Source organism: Myotis nattereri (genome assembly GCF_964212035.1).
Source record: "Myotis nattereri genome assembly, chromosome: 17".
In the NCBI taxonomy this organism is placed as follows: domain Eukaryota; kingdom Metazoa; phylum Chordata; class Mammalia; order Chiroptera; family Vespertilionidae; genus Myotis; species Myotis nattereri.
Genome location: NC_138092.1, coordinates 2,140,132 through 2,159,757, shown reverse-complemented (window position 1 = coordinate 2,159,757; position 19,626 = coordinate 2,140,132). Strand labels below are relative to the sequence as shown.

At 60.9% G+C, this 19,626-nt stretch overlaps 1 protein-coding gene across 1 annotated transcript in view; it reads right to left on the bottom strand.

Annotated features, from left to right (window-relative positions):
* COL22A1 (collagen type XXII alpha 1 chain) overlaps positions 1-19,626 on the bottom strand; it is a gene marked incomplete at its 5' end in the record, with an annotated part of 109,237 nt that overhangs the window by 50,851 nt on the left and 38,760 nt on the right. The window contains 10 exons of the mRNA XM_081111084.1: positions 709-762; positions 2,058-2,111; positions 2,937-2,990; positions 3,638-3,691; positions 8,646-8,699; positions 13,715-13,768; positions 15,780-15,833; positions 16,624-16,653; positions 16,907-16,951; positions 19,356-19,400. Of these exons, the coding sequence (XP_080967210.1) occupies positions 709-762; positions 2,058-2,111; positions 2,937-2,990; positions 3,638-3,691; positions 8,646-8,699; positions 13,715-13,768; positions 15,780-15,833; positions 16,624-16,653; positions 16,907-16,951; positions 19,356-19,400 (498 nt within the window). The remainder of the gene's footprint in view (positions 1-708; positions 763-2,057; positions 2,112-2,936; positions 2,991-3,637; positions 3,692-8,645; positions 8,700-13,714; positions 13,769-15,779; positions 15,834-16,623; positions 16,654-16,906; positions 16,952-19,355; positions 19,401-19,626) is intronic.

The following is a 19,626-nucleotide window of genomic DNA, read 5'->3' as shown; positions in this document are numbered from 1 at the left end:
CCACACACACCACACAGGTCCCACATATACACCACATAACACCACACACACCACACGGGTCCCACATGCACACCACATACACACACACACCATACACACACCACACATACCCCACGTACATATCATACACACAAACCACATACACACCACACATACACACCATACATACCACATACACACACCACACATACCCCACATATATACCACACACACACCATACACACACCACTCACATACCACACATACACCACATACACACCATACACACCATATACACAAACCACACATACCCCACATGCATATCATACACACCACATACACACTCCACACACACTCCACATACACACCACATACTCATCACACACACCGCACACATTATATACCACATGCGCATCCCCACACACACACCACATACACCTCACACACACACACACACTCTCTCTCTACTGCAGGGGTCGGCCAGCCCCGGAGCAGTGGAGGGACAGCAGGGTCCAGGGCAGGGGGCAGGGATCCAGAGGGAGGGGCCCCAGCCACGGCGTCCTCTTGCTCCTCCGTCCCAGAGGCGCTGTCGTCATCCCGGCTGCAGCCTCTTCCCATTGATCCCGCTGTTGCCCACCAGACCCCAGCTGACCCAACACTGCTCCCTCAGGAGAGGTTCACACCCGCCCCCACTACACCCCGAGAACCACAAAGGGGGCGAGTCCATACCCGCAGGCCCGGCTTCCCAGGCAGGCCATCCACCCCGCGGTCTCCAGGCTGTCCCTGCAAGGAGAGCCGAGTCAGGTTCACGGGTGGGCGGGCACAGGGGAGGGGGGTGGGGGGAGGGACAGGCACAGGGGCAGGCACAGGGGAGGGAGAGGGGAGGGACAGGCACAGGGGCAGGCACAGGGGAGGGGGAGGGGAGGGACAGGCACAGGGGCAGGCACAGGGGAGGGGGAGGGGAGGGACAGGCACAGGGGCAGGCACAGGGGAGGGGGAGGGGACGGACAGGCAAAGGGGGCGGGCACAGGGAGTCCAGGCTGGTGAGGAGAGGCCCCTGCTCAGGTAGGTTCGCTGTCACTCTGCGTGACCGCTTAACCCCGCTACCAACAGCAGCAGCTCATCCCGCCTCCTGGCTCCCACAGGACCTGCCTCCACCTTTGACACATTTTATAAAACACTAGAGGCCTGGTGCACAAATTCGTGCACGGGTGGGGTCTGGCCGGCCCACCCCCTCGGGGCCAGCCGGCCGGGGGGAGGGGCCTCAGCTGGCCAGCCCCGCCCCCATCGGCCGGTTGGCCAGCCGCCGTGTGACCAGTCATTCCGATCCCTTGGCTCTTACAGAGAGCCAGCTGAGCAGGAACGGTGCCTTCTCTCACCGGAGGTTCATAAGGAAGGTGTTACAGCCTGTTTCCGAGCACAAAGCTCCTAGCTAGCCTTGCTTCCGTCTTAAATGTGCGCGAGAAGGTGGAGGATCTCACATTAAATAAAGGCCTGTGGCACGGAGTTAAATCCGTGCTCATCTGGTCATTAAACACCGAGCTTCTCTGTCTGCTTATGGCAAAGGTGAGCTTCCCAGGACATGCACACGCTGCCCGTAAGGACCGCGCCTGGAAGCTGGCTGTGTGCGCTCGGAGAGCGGAGCGCTTTCTGTGCACACGTGCTGCAGGGCTTGTAGCTGTTCACTCGCGGTTTGCAAACTGTGACTTTGCTTCCCAGCTTTTACAGCGTTTAACCTGGTTCTTTTCGCAATGTTCCTACTGTAATCATTCCCACCAGCACGGTTTAAAACGGAAGCCTCTTATTATGTGAGAGTCTCTGAGGTCTGTCCTCCTGGCCAATAAAATAAACACGGATTTCTAACACGAGTGTTAAAGCCACACGCTCCGAGCCCTCCCCGGTCCCCTCAGGGAAGTGAAGGACCTGCCCACACCTGACCTGGAAAACCCACGCCCCTGAGCCCCACTGGGCTCACAGGCGCCTGACGGGGAACCCCAACAACCAGGAATGGTGGGTGCCCTTCATCTCCTCTCTGCTGTCTGGGGCTCCCAAGACCATGCCGCCCCGAGAATACCTACCTTGGGCCCTGGCAGGCCTGGGGGTCCGGGCAGCCCATCCTTCCCAGGCGGCCCCTGTGCCGAGAGGGAGACAGGAAGTGAGCCGTGAGGGAGCCCTGCGCTGGGCAGTCTGCAGGGGGAGCTGCCTGGCCAGCTGGGGCCTCCGCAGCGAGGCTGCTGGTCTGCGGGCTGGTCCTCTTCCACCCTCGTCCTCACGGAGATGATCAGGTGCCCTGGCCTGGCCGGTTCCCAGTGCCTGCCTGGCCTCCCCACCCAGGGCCCCCCCAGAGAGAAGCAGCTGTCAGGAAAGCCCGTCACGTGCAGCCGGCCTCCCTGAGGGCCACCGTCAGGTCTAGGGGGGCCCATGTCACGCCACAGGTGACAGCCCGGAGCGCTCCAGGCCAGCGGGCGGCAGACGCGCCCTCCTCGCTCACCCACCCACGAGGCGCGCACCCACCTGCTGAGGTCCGGCCTCGGGACTGGAAAGAAATGAAGGCCCCCCCCGCCCCCATCCCGGAACGGAAGCGTCAGGAGGAGGAGGAGGAGGAGGTGGTCCTGCATGGCCATTTCTCCTCCCTCCGCCCGTCACTCCTGTGCCCTCTGCGGGCGTCCCTCAGCGACAGGCACACTTTAAACAGCCAAGGACTCTGGGATTTGCCTTTGGGTAATGGGAGCGGGGGGGGGGGGGGGCAGACTGAGGAGAGGGTGCCCCTCAGTTCTCCACTGGGGCCGGGGGGGCGGGCGGGGGGGGGGGCAGGCCCAGGGACAGCACGTGGAGGCGCCACAGCAGGAAGGAGTCGGCCGAGCACGGTGGGGCCGCTGCTGGGAGGGAAGGGCCCGGGGCAGCCCAGCTCCAGAGCAGCCCTGACACAGAGGGGACGGGGGGGGGGGGGGCCTTACCAACGGCCCGGGGTGCCCAGGTTTTCCGGGGAAGCCGATCTCTCCTGGCAAACCCTGGAAAGGGAACCACGGAGACTCAGTGACCATCTCAGAGACCCCTCTCGCGGCCCAGCCCAGGCCTCTGCTGTGAGGAGGGGGCCAGGGGTGGTCCCCCAGGCATCGGGCTGTGCTCAGTGCAGGCCACCGTGAACGGTGGTGTGGCCACACCTGCAGCCGCAGGCCAAGGGCGCGTGGTCTGCCCTGGGCCAGTCCTGCCTCCCGTGGGGGGGGGGGGGGAGGAGGGGGAACCGCCTGGAGGGCCCACCTCCCTCTTCGAATGCCTGCTGGGTCCACCCAACCAGGGTCTCGCCCCGCTCCCCACAGCAACGTCCCAGCTGACCCTGACGCGGGGGAGGGGAACAGTGGCAAAGGCCTCCCCTGGCGCCCCTGTGCCTGGGAGCCACCCGCCCGCTAGACGACCCCAAGGACCCCGCCCAGCGGCCTCCTCTGCCGAGTCTCTAGAAGCAGCCAGCCACGCGGTGCATGAGCTCAATGACGTCTCTCATGAGAGGCTCCAGGGCGGGGCAGCGAGAGGCTGGGGGGAGGATGGAGCTGCAGGCAGGTCTCCCATGGGTGTGACCACCCGCGAAGATGCTCCTGGCACCCATGGCCACGGAGCCCCCACCTAAGTGCCCAGTGAGAGGACAGCAGGGCCACCTTACCGCGGGGCCTCCAGGGCCAGGGGGGCCGGGGACACCGGGCGGTCCGGGAGGGCCCTGTGGAGAGAGCAGAGGGTTAGGGGTACGTGCAGCAGCCCCCCCCACCCCCGTGACGGTGTCCTGTCCTGTGAGAGGAGACGGGGGAGGGGACACGGTGACGGGTGGGCTTCAGCCTTATCGGTAATGTCTTGTGTTTGAAGCAAAAGAGAAAAACCAGAAAGAAAATATCTGAAGGAAAACTTATAACATGTTAGCATGTCCCCTGGGGTAATGGGAGCATAGCTGCTACATGATGTATGCTGCCATAAAGTTGAGCTACTCGGGCATTTAAAATAAATACGCACGCACGGCATGTATGAATACACACAGGCATGTATGAGTACACACACAGGCATGTATGAGAACATACACAGGCATGTATGAGTACACACACACGGCATGTATGAGTACACACACGCTCACAGTGGGCCACCCCCAAGGCCTCCCAGGACAGTGTTCCCAGGCCCGACCAGCATGGAGTCAGCCAGGGGGGTGCGGGACCTGGCGGAGCCGCCCCGCCACGGCGATCGATCGCAGCCCCACACACGTCCTGGGAGGCGACCTCGGCCTCAGGTTGCTCAGCATCCTCTCCAGATGCGCCCTCCCGCACCCTCCCTTCTCCAGTGTCTCCACCCCTGACATCCTCTCCAGTTCCCCAGGAGGAATGCTTCACGCCCCCCACGCTCAAGGCCAGCAGAACTGTGTGCATCTGACCCACGTGCCCTGAGGGCAGGGCCCTCTGCGTCTCTCACACGCGACAGCCCCAGGGCGTGCAGGGCGCAGGCATGTATGAACAAGTCTGAACAAGTCCACTGGACCCACTGGAGCTAAGGGGAGGGCTGTGCATCAGGGAACAGTCTCACGTCCCCACTAGAGGGCAGTAAACACTTAAAAATGGCAAAGGACGCTGCTTCTGTGCAGTTCCCTGTGTCTCCCTCTGGGGGTGCACGTGAGTCAACAACAGGTCTAGAGAGGGGCCTGAACTTTTGGGGGGCGGCTGGACCTGTCTCCTCTGAGCTCACTCTGGGGGCTGCGTCTCCCTTTCTCCGAAGACACTTGCTTTGAGCTGGAACAATGGAGGAGGCAGACAGCGCCGGACAGAAGGTGGCCGGGGCAGGTGTGAATACAGGGTCCCCCTAATGGATGAGGGGGGCAGAGGGCACCGAAGAAGGTTCCCGGCCTCACCCCTATTGTCACTCAGCCACACGCACCCACATCCTGCAGGTAACAGGAGCCACCTTCCACCACCTTCCAGAAGGCCTGATCCAGGCGGCGTTTTTCTTTCAACCTCACCTCTGGGGTTCTCACAGCCCCTCAACCCACAGAGCGGGGCCCAGGTCCCTTCTCCCGACACAGCCGCCCTCTGCTGGCTCTTCGGGAGTTACTGTTCTCCCTCCTCGCGTTTCCCCGGATGCCATGGCCCCGGGGAAGTTCTGTGCTGCCCCCTGGCGACTGTTCCGGGAAGCCCGCCTCCGGGGCAGCTCCGGACTCCCACTCCTCCCTCCCTCCCTCATCTCCTGCAAACTGCTGCAGGCCGCTGGCGGCGCCTCAGTTCACAGCAGGTTAGCGTAGACAGACCCGTCGTCATCTTCTCCGGAAAGTCACCCTCCCTGTGTGACGACACACACACTGAGGCCCAGGGAGGGCCAGGCCCCGCAGCCATCATCTCCGGTGGGGCCTGGAGAATCCCGGGGAGCTGGTCCTAACAGCAGGTGCACAGGCCCCGGTGTGGCCCTGAGGCGCACGAGGGTCGCGTCCGAGGGGCCCGTGACTCGAAACACCCCCGGGGACTGTGTGGAGAGTCGCCAGGTCTGGAGATTGCCCGTCTAGATGAACCCCATGGACCAGGAGGAGCAGAAAACACACACACACACACACACACACACACACACGTCCCAGTGCCCGCTCCGCACGTCAGCCCCTGTCAGTCCTCACGCTGAGGAAGAGCTGCGGCTGGGAGTGAAAGGAACTGGTGGACAAAACTGCCTTCAGATCAGTGACCCTGGCCCCTTCTCCCTCCCAACCCCGCACTCCACGCTGTGAGGCGGCTGCACAGCTGGGGACCCTCCTATCACAGCCTGTCCCACCCCCACAGTGTGCTCCGCATATGGAGTGGGTCAAGAACAGGCTGGAGGGTGGAGCACCCCCCTCCCCGTGGGACCCGCAGCGCCTGGCTCACTGTGACGCACCGTGGGGAGCTGGCCACGGCTTGTTTGGTGCTGGGCGCTCAGAACAAGAGCAAAGGCCGACACGGCAATTAACCTAATGGGCGCAGTAGCCGTTACAGAGGGAGAAGGTGCTGGAAGCAGGTGCAAACCACTGCCAGAGTGGAGACTGCTCCCAGCAGGGCCACAGGGGCGGGGGGGGGGGGGGGGCAAGTAGCCTGCAGGGTCCTTTGCAATGGACTGGAAGCTTCTTGCAAGTCCAGGTGGGAAATGCATGCGTGGGGGAGAGGAAACAGCAGTCAGCCTGCAGTGTCAGCCGCCTGCCCCCCAGAGACCCCTGGACCTGCTCCGGGGCCACACCTGCCTTCTGAGGGCCCAGCAGGAATGCACAGAGGTGGAGGGAGCTGGACCAGAGCAGCCCACGGCCCCTCCCGTAAGGCCGTCCGCTCCTGTAAGGCCATCCCCTCCCGTAAGGCCCCCTCTCCCATAAGGCCGTCCCCTCCCGTAAGGCCCCCTCTCCCATAAGGCCACCCCCTCCCATAAGGCCGTCCCCTCCCGTAAGGCCCCCTCTCCCATAAGGCCGCCCCCTTCCATAAGGCCGTCCCCTCCCGTAAGGCCACCCCCTCCCATAAGGCCATCCCCTCCCATAAGGCCGTCCCCTCCCGTGAGGCCTCGCCAGCCTCCTGGAGGTCAGCAGCACCTCCTGCAGATTGGAGCCCACGGTCTGTTTCTGACCCAGCCCCTGGCGGCACCCCCGTCTCTGCTCCTTACTGACCCTCAGCCCAGCCCAGGCAGGTCTCCCTCGGGGACACAGGGCGTCCTGCAAACACCTGCGAGTCCCCAGGGGCCCATCTCCAGGGAACCCAGCTGGCATGAGGCCTTCGCCCTGCACAGGGTTTCCGGCTGCGGGCAGATGCCCCGTCTGCTACTTGAGCCTGGGCCTTAAAGATGATAGATTGGGTGGTTTTGAACTAAGACTATTGGACTATTCACAGCATTACTCGCGCTAGCAGTGATCACATAAAGAGATGGAAGAACCTGGCTAAGGTGGTCAAATGCTGGGTCACCTCGTGCCGCCCGAACGGACTTGGGCAAGGACGTCACTGCCCAGCGCCGCGGCCTCCCCCTCCACAGCCGGTGGGAGGCCCCTCCGCCACCCCTGTGGTGGGATTCACGGGGGGAGGAGGGGACTGCGACCTGGCCCAGCAACTGGGCGGCTTCACAAGCGTGGCTCCCTCTCTTCTGTTATTGATCAACACGTCTAAAACCGACTAATCTAATTATTAAGAGGGAGACAGATTAGCCAATACACCCAAATGTTAACAACAAAGTAATGGCTCTTTTAATTATTACTAATGAAAACAGCTACCGGTGCTGCCTATTCATTAGCCAGCCAGCCGATTACCAGGGGAGCAGTATTTGATCTTTCCAAGGCGACAGCGACCCACCAGCTAGTTAATGCGATTAGCAGGGAGAGCGATGATGCATGAACGGCCGATTAACTGAATGATCATCGATAAGCCAATGGCAAGCAGTGATTCCTGCGAGCCAGCTGGTTCTGACTGGAGCAGATAAGGAGCCGGGGAGAGTCTGAAGACGCGGGAACGAGGTGCGTACATCAGCGGCACCCACGGTCCCCTGCGGCGTGGAAACGTTTGCCTGTTGGGGGAGCTGATCACCATCTGCGAGGCCTCCCCTCGCACTGTGGCCCCTGAGCCCACCCACGAGGGCTGCCCACCCCAGCGGGTTCTCTGTGGGGCCCAGGCCTGCAGGCCCACCCGCCCTGGGCGCCTGCCCCTCGCCCGGCTGTGTCCCCACCGATTTGAGGGACTCCTGCGCGTCCACACGGCAGCACTGCCTCTGCAGACCGGACTCGGGCGTCCCTTCTCCCTAAGCGGCCGCCTGGATACAGAAGCCGCCGCCTCGGCCCCATCCATGTGCACATTTACCTAAAACACCCTGCCCGGCCAGCGCGGCTCAGGGGTTGAGCATCGACCCAGAAACCAGGAGGTCAGGGCTCGATTCCCGCTCAGGGCACATGTCTAGGTTGCAGGCTGGACTCCCAGTAGGGGGCGTGCAGGAGGCAGCTGATCAATGATGTTTCTCTCATCGATGTTTCACTCTCTCTTTCCCTCTCTCTCCTCTCTAAAGACCAATAAAAACACATTTAATAAATAAATAAACGAACACAACACGCTGGCAGTGAAGTTTCTCCTTTTCAAAAAGAGGCACCGTAACCATCATACAGGCCTGGCCGCCGTGGGCTTCCTGCTGGCCCAGGCTGCGTGGGGCCCTGCGCCGGTGCCTTTAGATGCGAAACGGGCGAGCATTCTTCCCTCGCGGCGGTTGTAAAGAACACGCACGATTACCTGTGAGCGGTAACAAAGGATTCTGCCCACAGCAGAAACAAGACACGTCCCGCCCTTCCCTCTTCTCGTCAGAGCAGCAACCGTCGCTGAGGTTCCGCCCTCCCGCCACCACCTGACCCGCCGCACAGGGTGCCCGTGGGCCCTCATCCCGCGCCCCTCCCCACGACTCCACCGTTCCCCCTCCTCCTAGCACTGCCACCCCTGGTCTGCCCTCCTGGGCCTGAAATTCCTCCAGGACAGCGACAGCGGGCATTCCCCCAGCCCACGAGCGGGAAGACAGGCGAGGGGGGGACCGAGGGTGGAGACCCACCGAGCATGCTTCTCCGTGCTCTGAGGAGCGGCCACCCGATCACGGTCGCCACCCCGAAGTGCTACCTGGTCATTCCTTCCGTCAGACAGAGCAGTGTCTCCACCGCGGAGAACATAAGGAGCGGTTACCTGCGGCCCCAGCGATCCAGGCAGTCCGGGGGCGCCCGCTTCGCCCTTCTTGCCCTGCGTGCAGGAAGAGAGGCGGCGTTAGCAGGCGGCAGCGAGCGGCCCCCGAGGCCATTTGGGGCGGTATGTCTCAGTGGCGATGACCGGGTAGCGCCCTGGGAGGCCCTGAGAGACCGGCTCCAGCAGGGGGCAGGCAGGCCCAGCTTTGGGGCCCAGCTCTGCTCCTGGGATGATTTTGCTCACATGGGGCCCCACGTCCAAAAGACCAGAAAGATGCCCCCGCGGGCAACCTCCCCGTCCTGTTCCTGTGCTCAGCCGCCAGCTTCTCCCACCAGGTGGGACGCTCCTCGGCTCAAGGCCATGCTTCGCTGCCAAACTCAGCAAACTCCCAGGGCCTCGGCCCCCTTTCCATGGCCCCTGGCCCCCTGCTGCCTGTCCTGTGCGGCTCCCTCCCACCAGCCACCGGCCTCCCTCCCGCACCTTGAACAGGCCCACGCGCTCCACCTCAAGGCCTTTCCACCGGCCTCTCCTTCTGCCTGGAGGCCGCCGGGCTGGGAGTCCCTGGGATCAGCCCCTCCCGCCAGCGGCCTCGCTCCAAGGCCCTCCCCCGAATGTCTTCTCTGAGCAGCGAGTCCAGAAAAAGAAAAGTGTTAGGAATGTGTGATCACACTGTCCCCCAAGAAAGGCATCATCGCTCATGGCTCACCCAGGAAAGGGCACCACCCCGGGGCCAGCCCCGCACCTGCGCCACGTCCAGGGCCTGCCTGCCGCAGCCACGGCCACAGGGGCACGGCCTGCTCACACGCCCTGCTCCTGCTCACACCCAGTTCTTTCCCTCCAGACATTTCGGGGCCAACCCGTGCCAGCAGGTGATTCTGCCAGGACGAGAGAAACTCGGTCCAAGTCGCCGTCCACCTCCAGCACAGTCAGCACTCCTCCTTACGTAACCGACAGGGCACCTGGCTGCTCTATTGGAACCGGCCAGACGCTGTGATTCTGGCACCTTCTGTGCCCGTTGCCCAAAGTCTGGTCCCCGAACAATAGCTCCAGTGACTGAGATGGGCCCCCAGGCCCCTTTGGGACTCCTGACCTCTGCGATGCTGCCCACACTGCTACCTCTGCCTGTCACCCCTTCCCTCCATCTCAGCTTGTCAAAGTCATATCCCAGTCCAGCGCCACCTCTTCCAGGAGGCCCCAGCAATCCGGAGGAATCATGGCAAGATATGACAAGAACATACCTGAGATAAATTCCCCAAGGCTTCCTGCCAAGAGCTAATGAGTTACGCCTACCAGGGACAGGGACGGGCTGGGGGGGGGGGGGGTGGCTCAGTAAGCAGTTAAGAGGCATGGCCACCACTGCAATCACGGCTTGTCCCTGCCCCTGCCTCTGCAGCCCTGAAAAGAAAGGAGTTCCAAATCTCAGGCCGACGGGGAAGGGCAAGCCGCTCAGCTTGCTGAGTCTCAGGTCCTCAGGTGGAGAATTATAATCCCTGTGATCACCTGAGCAGACAGCAATGGATGAAATAATCCCATGTTTGAAGAAGCGATTTATAAGGCATAAAAAAGCATCATGCAAATGTAACAAGTAAATGTGAGGAGGAGGAAGATGGTGGTGATAGTCAGGAAAAAGAAATGAAAACAGTCAGGATGCTAGCTCCTTTGAGTCCCCATAGTGGGTGAGGCCACAGGTCAAACGGATCCTTGAGATGCTGTGGAGGTTAAATGAGACCGTGCTCACCGGGTGCTGAGCACAGGACCTGACATTAGGGAATGCACGGCAGTAATGGTGATGGTGGTGGTGGTGGTGGTGGTGGTGATGGTGGTGATGGTGGTGATGGTGGTGATGGTGGTGATGGTGATGGTGGTGATGGTGGTGATGGTGGTGGTGGTGATGGTGGTGGTGGTGGTGATGGTGGTGATGGTGGTGGTGGTGGAGGTGGTGATGGTGGTGGTGATGGTGGTGGTGGTGATGGTGGTGGTGGTGGTGATGGTGGTGGTGGTGGTGATGGTGGTGATGGTGGTGATGTGGATGCGGATGGTGGTGGTGGTGGTGGTGATCGTGGTGATGGTGGTGATGGTGGTGATGGTGGTGGTGGTGGTGGTGATGGTGGTGGTGATGGTGGTGGTGGTGGTGGTGGTGATGATGGTGGTGGTGGTGATGGTGGTGATGGTGGTGATGTGGATACGGATGGTGGTGGTGGTGGTGGTGATGGTGGTGGTGGTGGTGATGGTGGTGATGGTGGTGGTGGTGGTGATGTGGATGCGGATGGTGGTGGTGGTGGTGGTGATGGTGGTGGTGGTGGTGGTGGTGATGTGGATGCGGATGGTGGTGGTGGTGGTGATGGTGGTGGTGATGGTGGTGGTGATGGTGGTGGTGATGTGGATGCAGATGGTGATGGTGGTGGTGGTGATGGTGGTGATGTGGATGCAGATGGTGATGGTGGTGGTGGTGATGGTGGTGATGGTGGTGGTGGTGGTGGTGGTGATGGTGATGGTGGTGGTGGTGATGGTGGTGGTGGTGGTGATGGTGGTGGTGGTGGTGATGGTGGTGATGGTGGTGGTGGTGGTGATGGTGGTGGTGGTGGTGGTGGTGGTGGTGATGGTGGTGATGGTGGTGATGGTGGTGATGTGGATGCGGATGGTGGTGGTGGTGGTGGTGATGGTGGTGGTGGTGATGGAGGTGGTGACGGTGATGGTGGTGGTGATGGAGGTGAGGAAGATGGCTCTAGTAGTGGATGCAGCAGTAGTTACATAACCTCTGCATTTTGGATATAAAATTAAGGATCTGAGAAGTGCTGGCCAGAGCAAGTTTTGAAGCAATATGGAACTATTTCACTAACAATAAGCCTTTTTCTTGTCATTTTTCTCTTCTTCTCTTTTAAATGGCTGCCCAACACAATATCTGGGCAACTGTGTGCCATTTATCACGAGGGCAGATAATTCAAGCCACTCTGCACACCAGACGCTGACGGGCTGATGTTCCCAAGGCTGCCCGCCGGCCTGCGGAGGAGGGCGCCGTACACTCAGAGCCGCGGCTCCGCCCCGGCCAGGACGAGTCAGCAGAGCCGCGAGGGGCCAGCAGCAGATGAAAGGGTTGCTGTGCGAGGGGTTCTAATATGCGCCGTATGGCCTCTCGCTCGGTTCCTGTTCTCCACGCCTCTAAGTGTCAAACACGATTATTTCTACCGGTTAGAGCCGACCCAGGTGCTGTCCTCGCACACACCCTGGCTCCGCGCCACAGGATGAATCCAACAGTAGCCCGTGATCCAAACGACGCAGTTACCATCTGGCAGCGCAGGACAAAAGCCTTAAAAATTGCAAAGTAAAACAAACGCATCCCAGGCCCCGCTGCAGGGACTCCTAGCATCCAGTTCAGAACTCTGGTGCGCCTCTCTCTCTCTCTCTCTCTCTCTCTCTCTCTCTCTCTCTCTCCCCACCCTAACGCAGAACACTGGAGGGCCTGAGCCAGGCAGCCCTGAGTGCTAATCCTCGCCCCACCATCGATCACTTGTGTGACAAGGGTCACCTGATTCACACCTTTGGGGCTTGGTCTTCTCATTTGCAGAAGGAGATTGAAACGCCGTCCCTCAGAAGACCCTCGTGAGAAACCTGCGTGCAGACAGCTCCCTCGCTGAGCCCGCGATCGTCCGCTCACTATTGCCTTTCTACCTGTGTTACTTCTGCCCCTGCACGCAGAGCTGCTGCTCGGAGAAATATGTCCTGAGGGCAGCTGACGCGATCAGGCACCAGGAGACAATGGGGGTCGCTATTGGTAGGAAGAGGGGAGCACCGTCTCTGATGGGACAATAGTCCTTCTCACCTACAGGATGGGGGGAAGTGACCAAGGGGCCAAAGAGATTGCCACTGGCTTGTGGGAGGAGCAGTGATGAGGGCCTGGGTGACCTGGGGCAGGCAGGCATTTCATCTTTCTGGACATGAACCTTCTCACTGTCCGTCTCGGGAACCCCTTCCATCGGGACGGTCCTATGGCCGGGAGAGTCCACGTTTTACACTAAGTTGAAATGCCTGACAACACAGAACTCTCATCAACAAAAATGTTTTTTTTCTCTTCTTTGGACAATGAAGAGGAAAGAGGAAATCCAGGCGGGTTGAGGTGGGACTCAGCACCACAAAGCAAGGTCAAGGCAAAATAAAAGAAAGGTGCGGAAGGGACCCGCGGTCTCCTCTACAACTGGACGTTCCGAGTCGGAGGCCGGAGCCCAGGTGGCCAGAGGCCGGTCCTGGCGCTGAACGCCTCCCGCCCCCCGCGTGTCACTGCCCAGGGAGCGGCGTGCGTGGGGGCTCTCTCTCGCACGCTGATTGTGTCCGATGCTCGTGAACGCATTAGATTCTGAGCACATTTACCTGGGCTGTGTTTATACACTTTATGTGAGTGTAAGTGAGACGCTTGGTAAGCGCGAGGCCCTCTTCCATGTGCTACAGACATGGGGTCCTGCATGAGCTCTGCCTGTGTCCCGGGGTCCCCACTGCCTGGCCCAGGACGGGTGCACCGCCAGCCTCTGCCCTGCTCGGGGCCACCCCCTTTCTCTTTGGCCCCAGGGTCATCTCCTCAAGGGCCTCTTCCCCTGCCGTCTGTTCTCCTCACAGTGGCCACACTGAGAGTGCAAACCGGGCCACGCCACTTCTGTACCCCAAATCCTGCAGCGACCGAACTGCGCCCAGAGACGTACGAGACTGTCAGGGAGAGTCTAGACACACGAGGAGACGTTTCCGTGGGTTTGGGCGGAGGGCGGGACTGTGCTTTTGCTGCCTTTCTCTTCCCTCAAACATCACCTTTTCCAAGCGGCCCTGGCGGCTCCCGGTGGGGTTTCTGAGAAAGTCCTTCTGTCTCATTTTTCCTGACTCGGCCAGAGCAGTGGCCGCTGCCTCTCCCGCCAGGGCTCTGACCACACACGGGTGTGAGCTTCTATGTCCATGACTCAGGGCAGACAACAAACTCACCTCCATCTCCCCAGGACCCAGCTCGGCGCTGGGCACATCTCCTCCATGTGAGCTGCTAAATGGGGGACAGATGGGTGAGCTGGGGACCGGAGAGGAAGGAGTGTACTTACTCGGAGACCTTGCAGACCCGGAGGTCCAGCCTGGCCTTCTGGGCCCGTCAGACCCTGGGGGAGGGAGAAAGAAACAGATGAGGCAATGGTAACTGCGGGTTCAACAGCATGGGTGTCACTTGGCCGCACATTCCCTGGGCAGGGAAACACTGTCCCTTCCAACCGGGACACTGGAGGGCAGGTGGGAAAAACACCCTATTCCCTCAGATCTATAAAACTCTGAATCATGTGACCTAATCAGGTGTGTCTAACAACCAAGAGGAGTCCACGAGTTAGAGAGGAGGAGTCAGGATCAGCAAGAAAGGAAGCCTCGGGCACCAGGGGGCTCAGCCCTGAGCCTCTGTCGCTCCCCTGGCCCAGGAGGACTGGTTGGGGGTGTCTGACTCCCAGTCAACAGTGACATGCAATACAGGGCAGTCTGCGCAAATAAAACTGGGCACGAAAGATGATTTCAAGTAAGCAAGGAGCCGCGGTGCAGGAAGAGGTCACACTGGTTCGAATCCTGTCCGGACCCCATGTGTCACACTGAACCCCTTCTATCAGCAGCATCGAGCCTGGAGGACTCTTCAGGACCCTGGACAGCTCCACGGGGGCGGGTCCCCGTGAGGTCCAGTGACCTGAAGCGCCAGGGCCAGGACCCCAGTCCCTGCTCTCTACACCTCAGTCCCCGTAGGGATGACGCAGCAGAGACTGCAGGGTGCGCGCGCAGTCACTTCTTCGCCTCTCCTTCATTCCGCGATGAGATCGGGCGTGACTTTTCATCCCTGCATCCCCAGCTTCACACTCTGCTCCATAGGAAGTAGGTGGCCACATAGGTGACATTTCTTCCTCCGCTCCCTCCCTCATTTATCGTCACAAAATCTGCACACGGGGTCAGGGGGGGACCACCTGTTGTGCTACCCCCGGTCGCAGAGTGAGGGGTGAAGAAGGCTGCCTCCTGATGAAGCCGGGCTACGCGTTCCTAGCTTCTCACTCCTCCGCGGGAGCCAGGGAGGGAAGCAATGATCCTGCAGCATCTCGGGGAGGTGCCGGTGCGCTGAGCACCCGGGTGCAAAGGGAGTGGGTGTGACGGACGGGTCTGGGTTCAAAACTCTCAGCGCTGCTGCTTAGTAGCTGTGCGACTCCGTGCCGGCCACTCCGTACCCGCGCACAGCGTCTTCATTGTGAAGGAAGAGAGAAACACCTTCACCCGGGCAGGCGTCATACACGTAAGGTGTGTCTGCATATAAGAACATGCTACAGTGTGGACATTCGACGCCGGCCAGTTATGGGTCTGAAACACACGTGCACAGAGCTAACCACTGAGCAGATACCGCGTGTCCTGCGTTAAATCTCACAGCAGTGACAGCAGTGGCAGAGGTTGAACAAGACACCTAAGGGGGCGGCCCCGGGAGGGAGCTCTCTGACCTGGACTCTTGGCATGAAATGGTTACGCTGCTGCTGGAAGGGAACACCTTCTACGCTGCTCCTAGTGTCACCGCGGCGAAGCCACGCACATCTGTCCTAGAGGAAGGGGCCTTGGCCGTGTCACAGGAGAGTGACAACTGTCTCTCTCCTGCAATAAAACCCTGTCCCTAGAAGGACGCGCACGCGCCCAGGGGCACGAAGTCGCCGGCGTGGCATCACGTGTTCTCATCAGTCATCCGAGCATCTGCCCCCAGCGCCCCGCGGCCGCCGAGTCCCTGCGAACGGCCCTCCCGGATGGTTATTCACACATCACATTCCCAACAGAGGGAGGAGCGAGGCTGGGCCTTCCCCGCCACGGCAATGTCGCGTCTGTCAGCACCCGGGAGGAGCCCGTCAACTGGCAGGATGCGCCCAGTATTTTTATTCCGTTATCTGAAGGGAATGTAACACCAGAGTGAACCCCAGAACCCCAGGTGTGGCCTGTCAGGGACGGGGGCTCTGGAGGCAGGCCGGCCGGGCTGCAGACACCTGGGACCTGCATCACCTGTGGGCAGGCGCAGTGTCCTCCTGGGCGATGCCTGAGCTTCGGGAATAACAGGCCTGCTGCTTTCCAGACCTACTGTGTGCAGAGCAGACCTGGGTTGGGACAGTGACTTACCGGGGCTCCGGGAGGCCCAGGGGGGCCCTGGTGACCGCGTGGTCCTGGAGCTCCCTGTAACCCAAGCAAACACGCCTTAGCCACAGTTCCCCTCGGCTGGCTCAGAGCTCACCTCCCAAGTTCCCAGCAGGAACCAGTCCAGGGTGGCGTCTGCGTTCCCAGCAGGAAGTTTCCCCCCTACGGCTGTGCCTTTCTGTCTCTGCCCCGCCTGTAGCCCTGCACAGAGGACCCACGTCCTCCACCTGCCCCACCTGCCCCGCCTGCAGCCCCACACGGAGGACCCACCTCCTCCACCTGCCCCACCTGCTCCGCCTGCAGCCCCACACGGAGGACCCACGTCCTCCACCTGCCCCACCTGCAGCCCCGCACGGAGGACCCACATCCTCCACCTGCCCCACCTGCAGCCCCACAGGGAGGACCCACCTCCTCCACCTGCCCCACCTGCAGCCCCACACAGAGGACCCACCTCCTCCACCTGCCCCACCTGCTCCGCCTGCAGCCCCACACGGAGGACCCACGTCCTCCACCTGCCCCACCTGCAGCCCCACATGGAGGACCCACCTCCTCCACCTCCTCCACCTGCCCCACCTGCAGCCCCACACGGAGGACCCATGTCCTCCACCTGCCCCACCTGCCCCACCTGCAGCCCCACACGGAGGACCCATGTCCTCCACCTGCCCCACCTGCAGCCCCACATGGAGGACCCACCTCCTCCACCTGCCCCACCTGCAGCCCCACACGGAGGACCCACCTCCTCCACCTGCCCCACCTGCAGCCCCACACAGAGGACCCACCTCCTCCGCCTGCCCCACCGCAGCCCCACGGAGTACCCACGTCCCCTTACCTGCTCGCCCTTCAGGCCCTCTCTCTGCACCTGAGGGGACAAACAGGCGTCAGCAAAGGCGGCAGCGAGTTCTCAAGTTGAGCTCTGGCTCCACTCGGGGCATTCACACGGCAGGGCAGGTCGTACACAGCAATTCCTGACTTTCTTGGATTTTACCCATTTTAGTGGGGAAAGCGTCATGTGCCGCTTCCGCCTTCACCGAGCTCTGCCTCCAAGGAGCAGGGACTGGACTCTATCAGCCCGGGCGCCCGGCATTCCAGCCGCCAGGGACGGTCCCACTTACCACGGAGCCCGGGATGCCAGGCGGTCCTGCAGGCCCCACGTCGCCCTGCGGGGAGATGACAGGCATTTCACCAGAGGGCAGGCCCGGCCACCTCTGCCCTGCCCCCACTCCTCCAAGGCCCCCGCACATCCCCGCACGTCCACGGGGCGCTCCCTGCGCTGCCCCGCCACGCACGGCCCTCACGCTGGGCTCCCTCCTGCCGAGACACACTCAGGTTCCCGGGGGAGGAGACAGGCGTCTCCTCGTCACGCCCAGGCCAGTCCCGCCTCTGCCGGTGCTTTCGCGGCCGCCTTCTGCTCTAGAGCAGCCCCTGCCCATGGCCCGGGAAGCCCTGCGGCGCCGGGTGCCGTGGCAGACGCACCACGTGAGCAGGGACTGTCGCCGCGGCGTCCCTGCTGCAGGTCCGCGGTTCGCACGCGGCCCCGCGTCAGTGCATAGCCATCAGAGAAGAGACTGGCACGAATGCTGGGAGGCTCGCACCCGCCTCCATGGGGGACGAGGCCTGAGCCTGGGTCTGCTCCTCTCCGTTACCTTCAGGCCACGGAGCGACAGGGCCCGGGGCTGGGTCAGACTCCCAGCCTGTGAGCCACACCTGCGTTCCACGTAGGCACACCTGCCCGCTGTGGCCACAGGAAGTCCTCACAGGCTGGTGTGCTCAGTGGTTAGAGTGTTGGCCTGAGACTCGTGAGCACCATCAGCAGCGCGGTGGCTGCCAGAAGGAAGGGGCGGGCGGAGAGGAGGGGGTCCTACACATGGTGACCGGAGAAGATGGGACCCTGGGCGGTGGGCACACGGTGCAATACACAGATCTAGTCACACAGAAACCCACCCTGACACCTGTGTGATCCTGTTAACCAACGTCGCCCCAATCCATTTAATTTTAAAAATCCATGGAGGAGGTGGAAGTTCAGAATATAATACAACCTCCTCTCTCTCTCTCTCTCTCTCTCTCTCTCTCTCTCTCTCTCTCTCTCAGGAAAGAGTCAGCATCAGATCCAAACCTCAGTGATCCTTCCTTCCTAGTGACTTGAATAAACCGCGCACTTATTTTAGGATTTCGCATCTTGCCAAGGAACCGCAGGAAGAGTTTAAAACCCCGACGCGGGGATGACGTAACAATGTCAGCTTCGCTCTAAAAATACCTGGAGGGAGAGCGGATAATTCACCCAGCTCCATCGCAGCCGAGGGAGGGGTTCGGCCGACACCAGCGCCCAGCTCTGTCCTCCGCTGGAGCCGTGCAGCCCCCGTGGGTTTGTGTGTTTCCTTCTAACGCACACCCTCCCGCCTGCTTCCCGTCCGGGCAGCCTCCCTCTTCTCCCGCATTGTCAGCGGGCGCTGGGAGCCGGCCCAGGCCAGCCAGCACCTCCACCTGAGTCCACGGACCCTGAGTGGACATGTCCCACGGGCCACACCCATCTTGGTTCGCTGGCTCCTCCGCCTCCCTCCCTCTCCCCCGCTCTCCTCCAGCCCAGCTCATGGGATGTCCTTGCTGAGGGCCTGTCCCAGAGCCTCGCAGTCAGGGCCAGGGCTGGACCTCGGCACCCCTCCTGTCACTCAGAACACATCACACCTTCCTAGCCCTGCCCCCGTTACCAGACGCTTAGGGAGGTCATTACCTCCCGGTCATTTCTGTGGCACCCCCAGATCCGTGGAGCATTCTTACACAGTGTGTCCAGCTGAGACACTGGGACTCTAAGCAGGGCATTAACTGAGCTAAGCCTTGTAGGAGCCGGTTCTAACACAGACGGCCAGCCTGCCCAGCATGGCTCAGGGGTTGAGCATCGATCTTTGAACCAGGAGGTCATGGTTTGAGTCTCATCAGGGCACATGCCCAGACTACAGGCTCGATTCCTAGTGGGGGGTGTGCAGGAGACAGCCGATCAATGATTCTCTCTCATTATTGATGTTTCTATCTCTCTATCTCCCTCTCCTTTCCTCTTTGAAATCAATAAAAATATATTTTTTGAAAAATAAAATAAAATAGATGACCAGTGTGACAAGAGAGATGCCCTTTACTCAGTTTATCAAGGATCCAGCACATTTTCAGAAATGTGTAACCTGGTTACAAAAAAGTTTTAAAATCTTTTTAAACATTGCAGAGGGGAGAGGAAGAGGAAAAAGAGTTTGTAAGATATTTTTGGTATTTACTCCTATCCTGCCTTAGTCCAAAAGCAATTTAAATCATATAATATTTTACTGTGTCTGAATATAATAGGAATTCATGAAATAAAGTTTTATTCCTATACGTAGGAAAACAGGAAGTAACCAGAAATGACTTGCTAGCCGAGGCCCTCAGGTCCAGCGCAGGCCGGTGTGGACACAGCCCCCGGAGCCCAGCCTGCCTCCCGCCGTCCCCCCACCCCCACCCCGGGACTGACCTGTGCAGGCGGGCAGCCCACACCTGTCAGTCCAGAGCCCAGACCACCTCCCACCCCCGGGCCTGGCTTACCTTCTCTCCGGGGGGCCCAGCCATGCCGGGAGGGCCAGGCCTTCCCTAGGGGGGAATGGGAGACACCTGTAATACTGTCAGCAATAACACAGAGACACTTCTCAACGCGGACACATCACTTTGAACACGTGCACGGCACCCGTGACCTTTACGTTCATGAACACACGTCCATCGCTGAGGTGAGGATGGATTTAAGGTGCCGTGTTCTCTGGGTCCCTCCACTCAGGTGCTGGGACTGTTGCTGGGCTGCTGGCTGGACCAAGGCCCCGGC